The sequence below is a fragment of the Phacochoerus africanus genome, chromosome 14 (assembly GCF_016906955.1).
Source record: "Phacochoerus africanus isolate WHEZ1 chromosome 14, ROS_Pafr_v1, whole genome shotgun sequence".
Lineage (NCBI taxonomy): Eukaryota > Metazoa > Chordata > Mammalia > Artiodactyla > Suidae > Phacochoerus > Phacochoerus africanus.
The window spans coordinates 22,718,218-22,736,476 of NC_062557.1; the positions used below are offsets into that span (position 1 = coordinate 22,718,218).

The following is an 18,259-nucleotide window of genomic DNA, read 5'->3' on the forward strand; positions in this document are numbered from 1 at the left end:
CTACAGTGGAGTGTGAGGAGAGCAATCAGGGTCTGAGATTTAGGATAATGGCTGTGCAAAATAATGAGGAGGAGACTCAGAGTGGATCGAGGGTACAAAACAGAACCAATGGGGAGTTCCCTTGTGGCACAGCAGGTTAAGGATCTGGTGTTGTCGCTGCAGCCGCTCGGGTCACCGCTTGTGGCACAGGTTTGATCCCTGGCTGGGGAACTTCCGCATGCCATGGATGCAAGCACCACAATAAAAAAGATCCCATTGGTGATTAAATATGAGGCACCAACAAGAAGAAGGAAAGAGGACTGTAAAGATTCTAGCCTGAGCAACTGTGAAGATACCCAGGAGGCCTTTAGGAACAGAGGATTGAAGAAGGCGCGAGAGATTACACCCAGAGATAGATATTTCAGGAGCAATCATATAACATGCTAGTTGAAGCCTGGAGAGTGGATGAAATCGCCATGGGGAGGGGATGTTGAGGGAAGCAAAACGAGGGTTAAGGACAGTATTTAGGAGGCAGAGGGAGGAAAAGGAGCTAGAAAGAAGCAATCAGAAAGGTGAGGAAAGAAGAATACAGTAGGAATATGGAAGAACAAGGAGTGCTGGTCAAGAGCGTCAGGGGCTTCAGAGAAGTTGGGGAGAGTGACACACACAAGACCATTGGGCATAGGACTCGGGAGATTATTGGTGATCTTCAGGGGAGCAGATTGAGTGAATTATGGAGGCAGAAGCCTGATTACAAGGAATTTTGTTTGGAGAATGTAGAGACAGTAAGACAAAAGTATAGATTACTTTTGGAGTTGCCCTCATGGCTTAGCGGTTGGCGATCCCAACTAGCATCCGTGAGGACATGGGTTCGATCCCTGGCCTTGCTCAGTGGGTTAAGGATCCAGCATTGCTGTGAGCTGTGGTGTAGGTCACAGATGTGGCTTGAATCCCGAGTTGCCGTGGCTGTGGCGTAGGCCTGCAGCTTCGGCTCCGATGAGACCTCTAGCCGGGGAACCTCCATATGCCACGGTGCGGCCCTAAAAAGACAAAAAAAGAAGAAAAAAAAAAAGTATGGATGACTTTTGTATTCAATCTATCTAGAAAGGAATGTCGAGAGAGGATGAGTTTCCGTATGATGGTATGAGAAGCTGAACTAAATTGCAAAGGGAATAGAAAAGAGGAATTGGCATCTAGAGAGCCTGAGGCCATAGAATCTGTAGAGTCCTAGAGGCTGATGCGATACAGAGATTGGAAGGAAAAGGATTCCAGTTTCAAGACTTGGAAACTGGAAGAAGGAAGATGCCATGTACCTATCAAGGTGTCAAAAATGAGAAGCAAGTTTGGGTTCAAAGATGACAAGTTTGACTTTAGATATGTTTATTAATACTTTCAAGGGATTCTAAGTAGAATCCCCCCGCCCCCATTTCCTCTACTCCAATAAGTCTTCCTCCCAAGGAGTGGAATGAATCTCTTTCTCAGAGCAGACTAGAGTTCTTTTCTGGTAGTTTTGATGGACTATAGTCAGAGGCTGGGTGCTAAGCCAGTTGGAGCCTGGGTGCTAAGCTAATCTCTCAGGAATCCGTTTCGTATCTTAGATACTAATGTATGCTCACATTCAACTCTGTTCATCTCCACATGGTAAGCCATAAAGAATTGTTGATCCCCAGTGACCATTCAGAGAGGCCATCCGGGTCTTTTATCTAAAACCGGTAAAACTCCAAGGGCAAACCAGTAACTGTACCAGGAGGTCTTTTGGTCCAGTAAATCCAAGGGACTTCCTTAATGCATGACTCTTCTGCATTCCCTTAGGGCGCTGGGTGTCAAATACTGAATACTGTACTTCCTCGCTTTACAGTTAAATCCTAAAGGACAAAATTCAAGAATTTATTTTGAGCCAGGTCAGTGTAGCATTGAGTTCTAGGTCAAGCCCATTTAGAGCCAAAATCCTGAGAGGAGCAACCCCTCTTATGTCTTGTGTTTTCAGAAAGACCCAAAACGTTGACCTTACTGGTTTTTCATTGTCACTGACCATGGAATGGACTGCATCTGTTCATATGAACGTTTTATAACCAAAATGAAAAGGATCCTTTTCAGCTAGCCCTTTCTTATATGCTGTTTTTGGTTTTCAGTAGCTGTAGTTTTCCGTTGAGGTTCTTTTAAACGCCTACATGCAAACTGAAGAGCACTCAAGCTTTAGTGGGATATCACCCACAGCTGGAGTGATGGAGGAAGGGAGGCGGGTACAAGCCTCAGGTGCATCCTTCTCTTTTAAAAAATTTAAAAAGTCAAAACCCAAAGTACCTCCGAAAGCAAGTAGGATGGGTCCAGCGAAGAAGAAAATGAACCTCTTACCATGTAGAAGTTGGATATCAATTCCTATATAACCCAGATGCATAGGATGGCAAATTTGGAAGGTGTTGGATGTTTCCCGCAGCCCTACGTCTCTTCTAAACAAAGAGTGAAAGGTTGTGAACCATGAACCGTGGTGAGAAGCAGTGGAACAGTGTTGCAGCAATGGCTCCTCTGTTGGTGGTTAGGCCCTGTCTTGCTCTATTAAGCAAACACAGTTAATATAGATGAAAGGTAACCTTGATAGAAGTGAAAATTGAAACTCGAGTTGAAGGTAGCAAGCCAGGCACAGCTGCAGTTATAACTTCCTCCTATGTGGCAGCAGGAGCTGCACTTACGGGTGGTGTTTGGAAGGGATGTAGTTTTCTAAAATAGCTTTTCTTCCGAGTGTTTTGGTTTGTAACTTCTACACCATTGGTAGGGGTGTGTGGCATGCGATGTTAAGGAGCAAATTGGACTTTATATGTCAGAGTGTGAGGGCAGATCCAAGTTGAGTGTTCTAATTACATGTCTGCTATTAACTGGCTGTCTAACCTTGGATAGCTCACCAAAAGCATCTCTGTCCCTGGATTTCCATATCTGAAAAACGAGGGTTGGATTAGATGATCTCTAAATTCCCTTCCAGCCCTGAGATTCCATTGACTTGTGATTTCAATTTCTAAGAAAGAACTTTTTTAAAAGTAAGCATTTATGCAGCGTGTTTTATATATGAAAAATCACTTATAAATATTTATTATTACTGCATCAGGCAAATATTTAGGTTTTCTTAGGGTCAGTACGTAAATTTGCCTTCTTCATTTTTTTTTCTTTTGCTTTTTAGGGCCACACCGGTAGCATATGTAGGTTCCCAGGCCAGGGGTCAAATCGGAGCTACAGCTGCCGGCCTGCACCACAGCCACAGCAATGTCAGATCTGAGCAGCATCTGTGACCTACACCACAGCTCATAGCAATGCCAGATCCTTAACCCGCTGAGCGAGGTTCCTAGTCAGATTTGTTTCCGCTGCACCACGATGGGAACTCCTTTTTTTTTTTTTTTGGGGGGGGCCTTCTTCATTTCTTATGTTCTTCAGTTTGAGAGTGTTGCAACACTTAGCGTTCCCCCAGTGGTGCAACAGGCTAAGGATCCAGCATTGCTGCAACTTTGGCATAAGTCACTGCTGCAGCTTGGATTCCAGCCCTGGCCTGGGAACTTCCATATACTGCAAGTGCAGGGAAAAAACAAAAAACAAAAAACCTTGCAACTCTAAAGATGGTACTTGGCCAGCCAAGTTCACTTGGGTCAAGCCTTCCTCTCCTATCCAGTTCTGCAATTCTAGGATCTTGAGTTTAGCCCTCCCTCACTTGGGCACCGGTGCCCTTCCACTTGCTTCGGTGAAGGTCCATTTACCTGTGTCAATGAAAGTGACTCCTTAGAAGCTTATGTTAAAGAATTAGTTCTCCTTTTATCTTTCTCAACAGTATTTCACTAGTACTGCCAGCTTCCTCTACATTCAATGTAGTCTCTTTATCAGTTCCAAGAGAGATAGAGAGATAAGACTCATGTCAGCAGTTCATATACATGGAAGGGGAAGAGGCAGAGCATGGCTTAAAATCATAAAAAACGTGTTAACGATTCAGCTCTCAATCTTAGTGGCTTAAATTGGATGTAATGAAGAATTAAACCAGTATTTTCTTCTTGAAACCAAAGAGCACATCCCCTTGCCTTTTAACTGCAGCCACCAAAAAAGGTACTAGATCTGAGAACCTTTTTTCTCCCCGGTACTAGAAAATTGCTTCAAAATGGCTTTTTTTTTTTTTTTTTTTTGGAGTTCCCGTTGTGGCGCAGAGGAAACAAATCCAACTAGGAACCATGAGGTTGCAGGTTCGATCCCTGGCCTCGCTTAGTGGGTTAGGGATCTGGTGTTGTCATGAGCTGTGGTGTAGGTTGCAGACGTGGCTCAGATCCCATGTTGCTGTGGCTGTGGTGTAGGCTGGCAGCTGCAGGTTCGATTCGACCCCTAGCCTGGGAACCTCCATATGCCACAGGTACAGCCCTAAAAGGACAAAAAGACCAAAAAAAAAAAAAAAGGTTTTTTTCCATAGTTGCTTTGAGCAGTCATAGCTAAAATCTACTATCTCTAATTTTCTGGATGGCCTAAAATGCTGTCCTGTGTGTGTGTGTGTGTGTGTGTGTGTGTGTGTGTGTGTTCCCTGACTGTAGTTCTGTGGTTCTGAATTCACATAATGAGCCATCATCCTAATGGTGTTTTCTTGTTTCGTAGATGTACTATATCGTTAGCTCCATTTGGTTTTTAATTGTCAGTTGTGGGTCTCTGCTCTTTGAGCTGCTTTGTTAGCTCCAAACACAATCATTGTTCATTTCTTGCATTTTCCTCCCTGCAGATGATTCAATGAAAGTGAAAGATGAATACAGTGAAAGGGACGAGAATGTCCTAAAGCCAGAGCCCATGGGAAATGCAGAAGAGCCTGAAATTCCTTACAGCTATTCAAGAGAATATAATGAATATGAAAACATTAAGTTGGAGAGACACGTTGTCTCGTATGATGGTAGCAGGCCAACCAGTGGCAAGATGAACTGCGATGTGTGTGGGTTATCCTGCATTAGCTTCAATGTCTTAATGGTTCATAAGCGGAGCCACACTGGTAAATAGTCTCCTTCATCTATTCTTTTGATGTGTCCTCATGCAGCTACGTGAGAGGAAAAAAAAAATGGAATTTAGGACTTCCTTTTCATTACTTTTCATTGATTCTTGCTGTAATTCTGATACAGCTCTCCCTCTCTGCATTTCCACTTACTCAGTGCTTCTTATTCCTGCTTCACCATGCATTTAGCAAAAATATTGCAAAAGCTATGAATAAATGAAGGCTATAGAGTACAGTGTTTTAGGTCAGCCAGATATTTTTCTTCAGTTAATGAATAGCTGTTGAGTTGTGTGATGTGCTTTGTAAGCATTTTTCGTATATTTTTACACAACGTTTTAAAAAGCAGATCTCCTTTTTGTATTGGGTTCAAATTTGGCAGATGAAAGGGTATAATTTTTATTGACGGTTTTAAAAAATTTGTTTTCAGACAACAAAAAGGCAGTCTATAGACATGCCTACAAATCCAGCAGTCCCCCTGAACCCAACAGATTCCATCTGACATTAGATGCGAAGACTTTAAAAAGCATTTCTGTAGTCTGTGACTCTTTTTGCAGATTGAGACTATTCAAAAGGAATTCTCAGTAATGTTAAAAGCTTAAATCTAGAAAACACGTCTAAAGCTACTCTTGTTTTTTTGCTCTGACCCAAGACAAGATGCTAAGAAGTAACCTTATTAGATGAGTGCTTTTCCTCTTCTAGAGGGAAGATTCCATAAGTGAGTCTTAGGCTTGCCTTGAAACACAGTTCCCGTCTGATCCCAATATAAGCAGAAACTGTCTGAAAAACGAGCTTTGGCCATAGGCGTCTAATCTGTGCCTATGCTTCACCACTTGCGGGGTAATCAGAAATCTCTTTTTTGTCCTTTTTAAAGGTGAACGCCCGTTCCAGTGCAATCAGTGCGGGGCATCTTTTACTCAGAAAGGTAACCTCCTCCGCCACATTAAACTGCACACAGGGGAAAAACCTTTTAAGTGTCACCTCTGCAACTACGCATGCCAGAGGAGAGATGCGCTCACAGGTCATCTTAGGACACATTCTGGTAAGTGAAAGCAACGAGCATCCCATATCTAGTAGCTGTGTGTTCCTCAGTGCCCATTGCAGAAACCAGAAAGAGTTAAGTATGGAGCTTTTAATCTGTCATTCCTGTTCTGAAGGGTTACAACAGCAGAGACCTCTAGGGCTAATTACACTTCCATTAAGGCATTAATTGCTCTCCGTCTGGCTCAATGGGGATGATCATCTCCTTACCATCTTTGCCCCCCTGGAGAACAACACAGTCAGACAGGAAAAGCCTGCCCTATAAAAAAGCCTTTTTAACTTTTGCAAAAAAAAAAAAAAAATTATAGCCATCAGTATTCCTATGGTCAACTTTATTAACAGATTGTTTTCCTAAAAATGTACCCACATACTTTTCATTCAAAAGTCTGGGTAAAGCAAATGATGCACAGCTAGTAAATTATGTAAAACTGAAAACTGGGTCTAAATCATTGTCGGGCGTGAGTTTTTGGCTAGTCTGGGCTATGTTGGGGATTTTTTGGGGCCATGCTGGTCTAAATTTATTTTTTAATCGGGATATAATTGACTCACATTGTATGAGTTTTAGATGTCTATGAGCTACATTTCTTAAATCCAACTCTTTCTTCTTGATTAGCCTATTGGTTTTTAATCTCTAAAAGATGAGCAGCAATCAGAATTCATAAAATGTTATGTTCTCTGTCTTGATGTTTTTGCTCCTTATTTTAACCACGGAAGATAAATTTTTTTCAACATTAGAATTTCCCTCCTAGAAAAATAAGATCGCGTTTATTTTCAAATTTGGGACCTCATGTTCTTGATGTTATCTGACAAAATTTTAATTGAAGAGAAAAAAAAAAAAGGTTTGTTTTTATGTCAATCCACATACTGCTTTGACTAAAACCCAGCCCCAAACCCACAACTGGTCACAATTCAGAGACAAAGTATTAAACAAATCAGCCTCAGTGAAACCCACCTAGAGAGATCATAAGTGGCAAAACAAGTGTTTCTTTTACTGCTTATCCTTCAAAGTAGTGAATTAGGACTGAGTTTGGTCCAAAAAAATTAGAATAGTTCTTTCCTGTTGCTTTTTTCCAAGTAAGATCCAAAAGTAGTAGTCATTTTTAAGACAGATTCTGGGGGACCCCGATTTATGCAGAAATGGCATTTTTAGCCCTAGCAAACCTGCATAGGATCCTATAGGGATCTTTTAGTGCTTTAAGTTTTGCAAAGGCTCTTTTAAACTGAGCAAGATTAGAAAATAAAATATTTTAGTCCCTTAAATGAAAAATTCATAGGGTACATTTTATCAGGTCAGAAAGGCCAGCTCTGCACAAAGAGTTGAAGTTGTTTCCTACATAATTTCAACAGTCATGCCTTTGGAGGTGTTAGGAGGATAAAGCTGGCCTGAAGGTATGGATGAATTCTTGAGGAAACTTTTACTTTATCTTAGAAATTAAGATGAAGTCATTTTGTGATTCCTTATTTCCGTTTTTCAAAACTGTCCTCAGTTAGTTAGCTCAGTTTCTATTAATTTAGCCCGGACTTAGCTATAGCCACTGGGCAAATATATCAGTGCTCTGAAAAGGCTGAATGGCTAACTCCCCAAAACTGCAGCCTTCCCTACTTATAGCCACACGGATGTCACAGAATAAGGGATCTCTTCCTATTGCATTCTTTTTTCTTCTTTTTTTTAAAAATTATAGTTGATTTGCAATGTTGTGCCAGTTTCCACTGTACAGCATAGTGACCCAAGTCATACATATATACTTTCCTTTTCTTACATTAGCTTCCATCATATTCTATCCCAAGAGAGCAGATAGCTCCCTGTGCTGTGCAGTAGGACCTCATTGCTTATCCATTTCCTATTTCGGTCTTAAACCACACTAAACGCCTTGAAACATAAAAAAGTTCCTCTTTTTATTATTTTCCTGAAGAAACAAGATTGGATCTGGAGCCAAAACACTATGCTCCATGCTAGTCATTAAATCCAAAGCCTTTCATTTGTGAAAGGAATTTACCCTTTCAAGAACACCTTAACATGATAATCAGTCATAGGCCATAAGCTGACTTCGGTTTACTAAATTTAAAAGTAACATAGGTCAGAGTTACTGTCGTGGCTCATTGGTTAACAAATCCGACTAGGAACCATGAGGTTGTGGGTTCGATCCCTGCCCTTGCTCAGTGGGTTAAGGATCGTGCGTTGCTGTGAGCTGTGGTGTAGGTTGCAGACGCGGCTTGGATCCCGTGTTGCTGTGGCTCTGGTGTAGGCCGGCGGCTGCAGCTCCCATTCGACCCCTGGCCTGGGAACCTCCATATGCCGTGGGAGCAGCCCAAAGAAATAGCAAAAAGACAAAAATTTTTTAAATTTGAAAATAAAATTAAATTAAAAAATAAAAGTAACATAGATGCACAAGTATCCAAATATTCTGGCTTCTCTCAGCAGTCTCATCCCTCGTGGATGGTTTTCACGGGGCCCCAATTCATCATTTGTTCTGTAACCCCTGAGGGTCACTAAGTGCCCTTTGTACTCTCCTTATAGTTGAGAAACCCTATAAATGTGAGTTTTGCGGAAGGAGTTACAAGCAGAGAAGTTCCCTTGAGGAGCACAAGGAGCGCTGCCGTACATTTCTTCAGAGCACTGACCTGGGGGAGACTGGTGAGTTCATGCAACACCTGTTCTGCACACCTTTAGTGAGCATCTGCTGTTCTAGTGGTGGGATACAGTAGTAAATTAGAAGGAAAAAAAAAAAAATCCTACCCTCGTGGAATTTACATTTTAAGAGGGAAAGACAGACTAGAAACAAAGTGAATAAGTAACTTAACAGTAGAAGATAGTCATTGCTGTTGAGAAAAATGAAGCACATGCTGAAGGTTGAAGGTGAGTCAGGGAAAAGATCAATGAGCTGACGGATCCGGCATTGCCATGGCTGTGGTGTAGGCCTGGAGCTGCAGCTCGGATTCAACCCTTAGCCCGGGAACTTCCATATGCCACAGTGCAACCGTGTTTAAAAAAAAGAAAAAAAAAATCAACGAGCTGACATTTTAGCAGATTTAAAAGCATGAGGAGGGAACCCTGAGATAACTAGAAAATAGCAAGTGCAAAGGCCCTGAGGCTTGAGTTTGAAGACATATAGCTGGTCCTATGTGGCTGTAACAGAGTGAGTAATGGGATAGGAGGCCAGAGAGGAAATAGGCAACCAGATCTTATCAGGCCTTAAAGGCCACGGTAAAGACGGTGGCTTTTACTCTTGAGTGAAATTGAAAATCTTCAGAGGATTTTGGAACAGAGAGGTGACATGATCGGACGTCTCATTTGAAAAAATAATCGCTCTACTCACTATGGAGAATAGATTATATTTGGAGCAGGATTAGAAATTGGAGCATCCAGGCAGGAGGCCGTTGCAGTGATTCAAGCTAGAGAAAGTCGTGTCTTGGTAATGGTAGAGATGGTGCAGAGTGCTCTAACTCCATAGAGCGTAAAGATGGAACCAATAGGACTTTTTAACAGATTGATACCGGATGAAGAATGTGATTGCCATTAACCCAAATGGCAAAGGTTAAGGGTAGGAGCAGCTTGTGGGGTGGCTAGGGCAGAGTCTATTAAAACCACAAAGATTTTCTTTGCACAAGGCCCACAAATCATATGCTTGTCTACTCATAGGATTTATTGTGATGCTTATATTTGGCTTTGGGAATTTCATATTTTATTCAATAGCGTTTTGAATAGTTGCCTAGTGGCAATTAGTTGAATGGATGTCTTTCCATATGTCAAAATTGTAGTTTTATTTCCCTTCATTCTTTTTTTTTTTCCCCTGCTTTTTAGGGCCACAGGTGCAGCATATGGACATTCCCAGGCTAGGAGTCTAATCAGAGCTACAGCTGCCAGCCTACACCACAGCCACAGGAACATGGGGTCTGAGTTGTGTCTGTGACCTACACCACAGCTCATGGCAACACTGGATCCTTAACCCACTGAGTGGGGCCAGGGATTGAACCCGCTTCCTCATAGATACTAGTCGGGTTTGTTTCCCCTGAGCTATAACAGGAACTCCTCCTTTCATTCTTGAGTTGAAACAGCCTGAAGTATTTTTGTCTCACATCTCTGCAATTGTCCTTTGACCCATGTAGTTGACCATCAGCCTGGTTCTGCCGCTTAGATTATCTGATGTTTTTATTTGGTTACTTGAACTGGTTGCTAGAGTAAGTATAAATCCTTGAGGGATTTGGTGTTTGACAGCAGTACTTGCAGTTGAATAGTTTGGACATTCTAAAATGTAAAGATTATAAAAATACGATCAGAAATAATGTGGAACTCAGGAAAAATGGAGTGAAAACCGTGAGGAGTGTAACTGTACCCATTTTGAGTGAGAGGAAACTTTTGTTTTAGATAAAGCCTATTTCATGGTGTTAGGAGCTGGCCAACTGAATTCCGTTGGTTTGCACTGCTTCTGCTTTTTATCCTGATGGCATCTTTAAGTTTTATCAAGGAGTTGGATTTCCTCCTTATTTCTAAAGAGAAATGTTTACTCTTAAAAAAAGGGGGGGGCATCTAAAACTTGGGTTTTGATATCTTAACGAATCCTACTAGTAACCCTGAGGTTGTGAGTGTGACCCCTGCTTAACCAACATGCTTAAGGTTAGTCTGGCACTCCCTGGGCATCTTTCCTTGCAGTTCCATATTTCAGACCACAGACAAAGCTCTTACTGTGAGAAATTCTCAAGTCGTGAAAATCTATTCTGTTCCAAATAGAATCATTAATATTTAAAGCTGGAAGAATCAAAGAGAGCATCTAATCCTGTCTCTTCATTTTAGAGGTGAGGATATTGAGACTCATCAAAAACTCAATGACTTACTTAAAAGTCACTAGAACTTTCATTATTTTCATGATTAGCTATTTTTTTCATTTTCAAGGATGTATTGGACTATAATTCACATACCATTAAACTTACCCTTTTAAAGTGTACAATTCAGGGAGCTCCTGTCGTGGGTCAGTGGTTAACACATCTGACTAGGATCCATGAGGAACCTCCATATGCCGCGGGTGGGGCCCTGAAAAGCAAAAATAAAATAAAATAAAATAAAGTGTACAATTCAGTAGTTTTTTAAATAAATTCACAAAGTTATGCAATCATCACCACTAATTTCATGTCTTGTCCCCCCCAAAAGAAGTTCTGTACCCATTAGCAGTCACTCCCATTCCCCTTCTCTCCAGCCCCCCACAACCAGTAATCTACTTTCTGCCTCTGTGGATTTGCCTATTCTGAACATTTCACATGAATAGAATCATATAATGTATAGCCTTTTATGTCTGGCTTCTTTCACTCAGCATGATGTTTTCAGGGTTCATCCATGTGGTATTATGTCATTCCTTTTTATGTCCAAATAATATTTCATGGTATTGATTCTCTGCATTTTATTTATCCATTTATCAGTTAATGGACATTTGTTTTTTTTCCCCTTTTGGAAAATTTGACTTGGTTAGCTATATTTTCAAAGGTTATATATTATCTAGTTAGCAAAAGGAGTAACACACATACATATGTCTTGATCGTCCTGGAAGTAGAAGGAAAAACCAGTAAAATATCCTCTATGAACAGTGAGTTCAAAATTACTGATTTTGAAGTAAGGGTACCACCTTATTTCCCATCCTCCTGACGCTTTTTAGGAATTTCAAATTAGAAAAGTATCAAAAGAAAAATACAGAGGTTGAGTTAATTTGCATTTCATAGGCTGGTTTGATGGATGCAGGCAACACACGAAGTCTCAGCAAAAATAAAATAAAATAAAAGGTTAACTAAGTCAGCAAGCTTGATTTTTTTAAAAAACAATATGTTTTTGTGGTGGTTTCAGTTTACAAAATGTATAAAGTCACAGCTTAATCAAATGTAATCAATACTGCACATCATAAATAGTTCTCATGATTTTTCCTGAAATCCAAAATAGAAAGAATGTTTAATCTAACACAAGCCAATCCTCTAATTCCTGCCGCTGTTCTCTTCATGGTTTCCACTTCTGTTTCCTCCTTAAAACTGGGAGTCCCCAGTCTAGACATAAAGTTCCATTCTGAGCCTGACCAATATAGTGTTACCAGTGGTACCTCCTGTCCTTTCATCCTCAGCTTTGAAATCGATGAGCCGCCATTGTGGGTGTGGCACTTGTTCATCAGGTACTTACTATAAATTGAAACGTAGCCTAGTGTGAGAGTCCTGCGTTGGGACAGACCTGCCCCCATCAGAAAGCAGGCCTTGATGGAAGCAGAACACATGAAACAGCCTTAGACTGGAGACCAGTCTGCAAAAGAATACTGTGTTGGGCATCAGGACCTCTGCCCTGGCTCATCATTTTCTTTTGGTCAGATAGCATTTGTTGGACTCTCATGCGCCAGGCTCTGTGTCAGAGCTGTTTGTGAAGATGAGTGAAGGTTAAACCCTTACCCTTAGAGAACACACCGTCCAACAAGAGACTGGGTCCTTGATCTATTAGTATAATAGAAAGGTCTGATAGACACATGTGATAGTGATACTTCAGTCCAAGCGTCTACACCAGGCATCATTAAGATACTCCAACTCTGCTGTCTTAATGGAGTTTGTGTGAAAAGAAGAATGAATATAGACGACCACGGATTTCATTTTCTCATTAGCTTGATCCTTATTCCAGAAAGGGACTAACAGCTGGTATAGAGATTCATTTAGCCTCATTTCACACAAATTATGAATACTTGGAGCGGGACATATTTTTGTATGACAGTGAGTTCTAGCAATAACAAGATTTTTAAAGTAATTGAATAATTATATTTATTTATGAATCTAGGAGTCGAAACCTTTTATCTTCATGCTTATTGTTGCAGTTGAGATAAAACAAGCATGACAGTTTCAGAATAAGCTTATATTTTTTCCAAACAACAGTCCAAGGGAAAAGCTTAAAATATTTTAAACGTCTGTTTTCCTAACAGATTATCCCTTTTAAAAAATCAATACTAACTCACAAGTCGTATTTATTCTGCTTGCTCAAAAAGGCAACAATTTTATGTCTCTTTTTTGTTCGAACCTGCCTACATCTTTGATAACAATCTCTTGTTAGACAATTCTTATTACACAATAACACCCCCTTGTTCCACTCTCCATCAGCTACTGGCTGACCACACCGTAGAAGAGACAGGAAGCGATGGCTCTTATTTGAGCTCCACTTGACACTTCAAGATCCAATAAAGGACTTTGAACAAAACCGAAAACACAGCAAATTTTATATAGTTAAATCTGCTATCACTTTGAAATAGAAATGGCATCATGCAAACAGTTAACAAAAAACCAGACAGCCTCTTAACACGTTTGTAGAGATTAGAGGTGGTAACCCATTCTGTAATTATGACTTGGTATGAGGTTTGTTGGTTACTTTTCAACATGTCATGAAAATCGTTTTGCTAATGAAAATGGGTGTATCCACTCTATACTAGCAGGCCAGTAACGTAAAGGAGAACTGACCCCTAATCATAGCCCTGCTCTTACTATGCTTACTCGTGAACTCAGGTGCGAATTGTTCCTTGTCACCACCTCATATTCCCCACACCCACTCCTTGCAACATTAAACTGCCAAACACCACCCAGGAACGGATTTCCTATTTCGTCATTTAAACCCATTATCTTGTTCCCTTACTATCTTGCCAAACTGGTTTCCCTGCACTTACATTCTGAGACGTGATGTGGCAAGATAACACGTCTAGACTGTATAAATAGACAGTTGGGTCTTAGAGTTAAGCAGAGGACCCAATGCCCAGAGTCCTCTTTTTTTTTTTTTTTTTTTTTCTTTTCCTTATCCGTGTGATGCCTAAACTCCTTGTCATCCCCAAAAGACTGTCTTGACTCCATAGCATTTCTTTGTGGGTTTTTTGGGTTTTTTTTTTTTTTTGGTCATTTTTTTGTCTTTTCTGGGGCTGTACCCACAGCATATGGAGCTTCCCAGGCTAGGGGTCGAATAGAAGCTGTAGCCACCAGCCTACGCCACAGCCACAGCAACGCCAGATCCGAGCCGTGTCTGCAACCCACACCACAGCTCACGGCAACACCGGATCCTGAACCCACTGAGCGAGGCCAGGGATCGAACCCACAACCTCATGGTTCCTGGTCGGATTCGTTAACCACCGAACCACGATGGGAACTCCTCTTTGTGTTTTAAAGGGTGCCCATTCAGTACAGCAGCTGTCCACCAACTGTAAGGCAAAAGACTAGCAGTTTGGGACAAAAAATGGGCATAATACCATAGTAGCCAATTGAAATTTTAGCCTGTGCCTAGCTCACCAATTAGAAAACACAGTTAACTGGGTAAAGATTAACTTAATCTCTAGAGTGCATTCCCCTGTACAGTGAGGATTGGGATCTTGGAGCTGATATTTGGAGTGAATGACCCAGCAGGAGGGTGTTGGTAGATGGCAGCCCTCTAGCTGAGTAGTTTCAGAGGATTCCTTTCAGTCTAACCAGAGCTGTGGAAATGGGAAAGGCTCCACTCTTGTCTCCAATGCTCTGTCTATCCATAAACACCCAGAATTTTATCTCTTTAAATGCCAGCCACTGATTAACAGAATAAGATTACCTAGAAATGAGTGTCAAGACAAGCTTGGTGAATAACCAGGGATAAAAGATGATGTTATCTCTAAAGGTTGCCACTTAGTGACGTGCCCCAATGACTTTATTTAGGTCAGTGTATCTCCACTTTAGCATCCTCCCAAATAGAGCATATATTGCGTATGTGTCCTCAGAAAGATGCTTGTAGTAATTGACAATGACTCTGGTAAAATGTAGACAGGGAATGCTGAGAGCCAAACAGGAGAGCCAGACTGGCAGCGTAGCATGCTCACGGGCAGTCCTGAAACTGAGGGGCAGGTCTCTGAGTAATGATGGGGCCGTTAGAGGAGTGACCAAAAGACTAACTAAGAGTAGTGGTGCAGTGGGGACAATGTTTAAACTTCCCAAAGTACTGTTTTTCATTCTTAGTTCACTGTAAATCTTTTTGATAATAAAGACGTGGCCTGTGGGGTGGGGGGGAGTAGAAGAAACTTACCTGGATTTAATCCTCTCCAAGTTGCTGGAACCAGAATGGGGGTTCCTAGTCAAAGCACAAACTGAGCAGCCTCGCTGATGCATTGAAGAAAAAGCCTCCTAATAACAGCCTCAGGAACTTATGTCAAATCCCAGGCTTTTGTCTTTCATCTCTCTGCTCTAGGGGCTCTGGGTAGTGCCACATCTGGTGGTGGTTTGTGTGAAAGGAAATAATATGTATAATAGTTTCCTGTTTGGTCATTTAAACCTATCCCTGAGCTGGACAGAATTTGACCCGCTTCACTCAATAGCAGTGTCCTGTCACTAATGTGCCTGTTATTTACAACCATCAGTCAGCCAGAGTTGCAGGGCTTTAACCACTAGCCCCAAAGCAGCCCAGGCCCCTTATTCGGACCATTATTGTTTGCCTTTACACAAATGGTATCGTTATAGCTTAAACTAGAGGCTGGGTTTTATTCCTTTAGAGCACAGAATTATTTCTTATAAGAAACTCACAGGCTAGTAAGTATGGTCATTATCCTCCTCCTCTTCTCATTCATTTTTGAAGCCAGATTTCATTTGAATTTTAAAAACCCTGAGCCTTATAATTTATTGTATAATGACTGGCAAGGAGTTTTAAAAAGGGAAAAAAAAACAAAAAACACAGAACCAAAAACATGCCAATAATAAAATGAAAAATATTTAATACTTTGAAATCTCTTTTTCTGATTTGACTTTGGTCTCTCACCCTGGCCATCCTTGACAGTCTTGCCCTTGAGGTCTAGCTTTCATTTACTGCAGAGGTGGCCAGTTTCCTTCTCTCTGGGTCTGTCCCCTTGCAGTCCTGAGTACCTGAGAGACTGGAACGTGTGACCTTATTTCTGTACACACAGCAAACTCAAACTACAGAATGAGCATGGACAGTTCCTCAATCTGTGTGTATATTTGGCGGGGGGGGGGGGGGGGGGGGGGGATTCCATTCCGCAGTGTCATCCCTTGCTTTTTACTCAGGTCCCTTAAACTGATGTCAGTTTCCTCTTCCTCCAAGACATTAGGAATACATGGATGTTTCACCTTAGGTTGGATCTCCTGAAGTACTTATGATAAAACCAAGGGAAGTGCTTGTAGCATCGCAGCATGTTTGCTCAGGGCAGGGTGAGCGAAACTACGATCCTCAGGCCAGACGCAGTCAGCAGCCTGCTTGAACAGGGGCTTTTACAGTTTTAAAGGTCAAGGGAAATCCAAAGAATATGGGACAGAGACTGTATGTGTCCCACAAAATCGAAAATACGAGGGCCCTCTACAGAAAAAGTTGACTTACCCCTAATGTGGGCTAGCATCATGTATTAACATTTAAAGCCTTGTATTTAGAGCAGCTGATGTCTCTGAACTTCTTATTGGTACTGTCTGCTGTACCAAGCTAAGTGGTACTATATTTATTCCAGTTTACTATATATGGTTGATTTGATGTGGGCTCTATTTATGCATTCTTCCAGTGGTACTCAAATCTGGCCCAAATCTTAAAATTATCTGGAGCGCTTTAAAAATACTATTGCCTAGGCCCCTACCCCAGAGATCCTGATTTAGTTGATCTGAAGGGGGGCCTGGGCATAGGTGCTTTTTTTTTATATGTTCTTTAGATGATTCTAATGTTCAGGCAGGCCTGAGAACCAAAGGTCTATACCACTTAGAGGTCTGTTTGTGGATTGACAATTAGACCATCTTCTTAGGCAGTTTTTGTTCACATTTTTCATTAGAAATATAACAAAGATGCATCATACAAATTGCTCTTTAATTTCAAGACAGAAGTGTTGCTTAGGGAAATTTTAACTGAGACAATTTTGAAATGTGAAGAGCATATGAAACAGATAATGCAGAGCCCAGAAAAATAGAATTTAAAAGATAGGAACCGAAAGGAGCATACTGGAAAAAGAAAAAAAGAAAAAAGAAAAAAAAACCACTCAGAATTTCAATACACAAATCACTGAGTAGATTTCTTGCTGTCTGGGTAAGTGTATCTATTTTCAAAAGTGCTATTAACATAAACAGAGCAGTAAATCTGGGGCACCATACTTTTTTTTTTTTTTCAAAGTTGTTAAGAAGAATTATATCAGTCTGCAGGTGTCACACGCAGTTACTCAGAATCAGAAAGAAGGCTGATCGGGGGTTAGAAGCTCTCCATCTATCTATCTTTTTGCAACCAACCACGTCCAGGCTGTTTATTTAATACTTCCTCTTGCTAATGAAGGTACTGGTTGGGGATGGGTCGGGCTTTCCCATGTCAGCTTAAGACTGCAAGATTTGAATGTGCCCTGGTGTTGGCTTCACTGACCACAGCAGGTACCCCAGGCAAGAATCTGAGCAGTCCTAACAGGTAACAACCGAGTGTACAGCAGACCTCTGACACTTTGCGTTTCAGTTTAATTCTTTTCCTCTGCATTTATCAATGTGTTCTTTTCCCTCTTCTCGTTTCATCTTTCCAAACCAGCAAGTGCGGAGGCAAGACACATCAAAGCAGAGATGGGAAGTGAAAGAGCTCTCGTTCTGGACAGATTAGCAAGCAATGTGGCAAAACGAAAAAGCTCAATGCCTCAGAAATTCATTGGTAAGAATATAACCCTTTTTCCTGCTGTTGTTAGCAGATAGTTTGAATGAGATAACATTGGATGCTTACTACACAGGCCCTTCCTAGTTTAATCTCTGTTAAAATAAGGTATTTAATTTTCCACTGTACACGTTTATTCTTTGGGATTCATTTTGATAACTAGAGCAACGAGAATAAAATATTTTAACTAAAGAATCTTAACTACTGAAGATGGGAGTATTTGGTATCCAATTTCCTAAATGAAACCGGTGTTAAAAATTCTGTTCCTTCCTCTTTATTCTGAATGACATATGTTGCATGAGAGAGTTTATGCAATTTGCACCAGTAAGATGTTCAAGATAGCATTTTTGTAATCTTTTGTGAGTATATCTTACAAGTTGGTTCCCTTATCATGCTCAAACTTTTTCATGCTCTAAAATGTTTTGCCATATTTTCTTGAATTTGATGGAGAATTGATTTTAAGAGAAAGTGCTTGGGAATATATAGATTTAAATAACAAGGTTTGATTTAATCATTTGTGTTACTGCAGTTAATTTTTATGCCATCGGTTTTCACATTGTCAACAATACAGCAAGAATGAGATGGCTGAGAAATAATTGTGTCCATTAAAGGTGTTAGGACTGCCAAAT

General features: G+C 40.9%; 1 protein-coding gene across 4 annotated transcripts in view; it reads left to right on the forward strand.

Annotated features, from left to right (window-relative positions):
• IKZF3 (IKAROS family zinc finger 3) overlaps nucleotides 1–18,259 on the forward strand; it is a 91,385-nt gene that overhangs the window by 61,945 nt on the left and 11,181 nt on the right. Inside the window, exons 4-7 of one of the 4 annotated variants that reach the window (XM_047756949.1) lie at nucleotides 4,715–4,975; nucleotides 5,847–6,014; nucleotides 8,532–8,648; nucleotides 17,514–17,630. In XM_047756949.1, the coding sequence (XP_047612905.1) occupies nucleotides 4,715–4,975; nucleotides 5,847–6,014; nucleotides 8,532–8,648; nucleotides 17,514–17,630 (663 nt within the window). Of the gene's footprint in view, nucleotides 1–4,714; nucleotides 4,976–5,846; nucleotides 6,015–8,531; nucleotides 8,649–17,119; nucleotides 17,400–17,513; nucleotides 17,631–18,259 lie in introns of those variants that run through there. The other 3 variants (XM_047756948.1, XM_047756950.1, XM_047756951.1) reach the window with 3 other exon arrangements.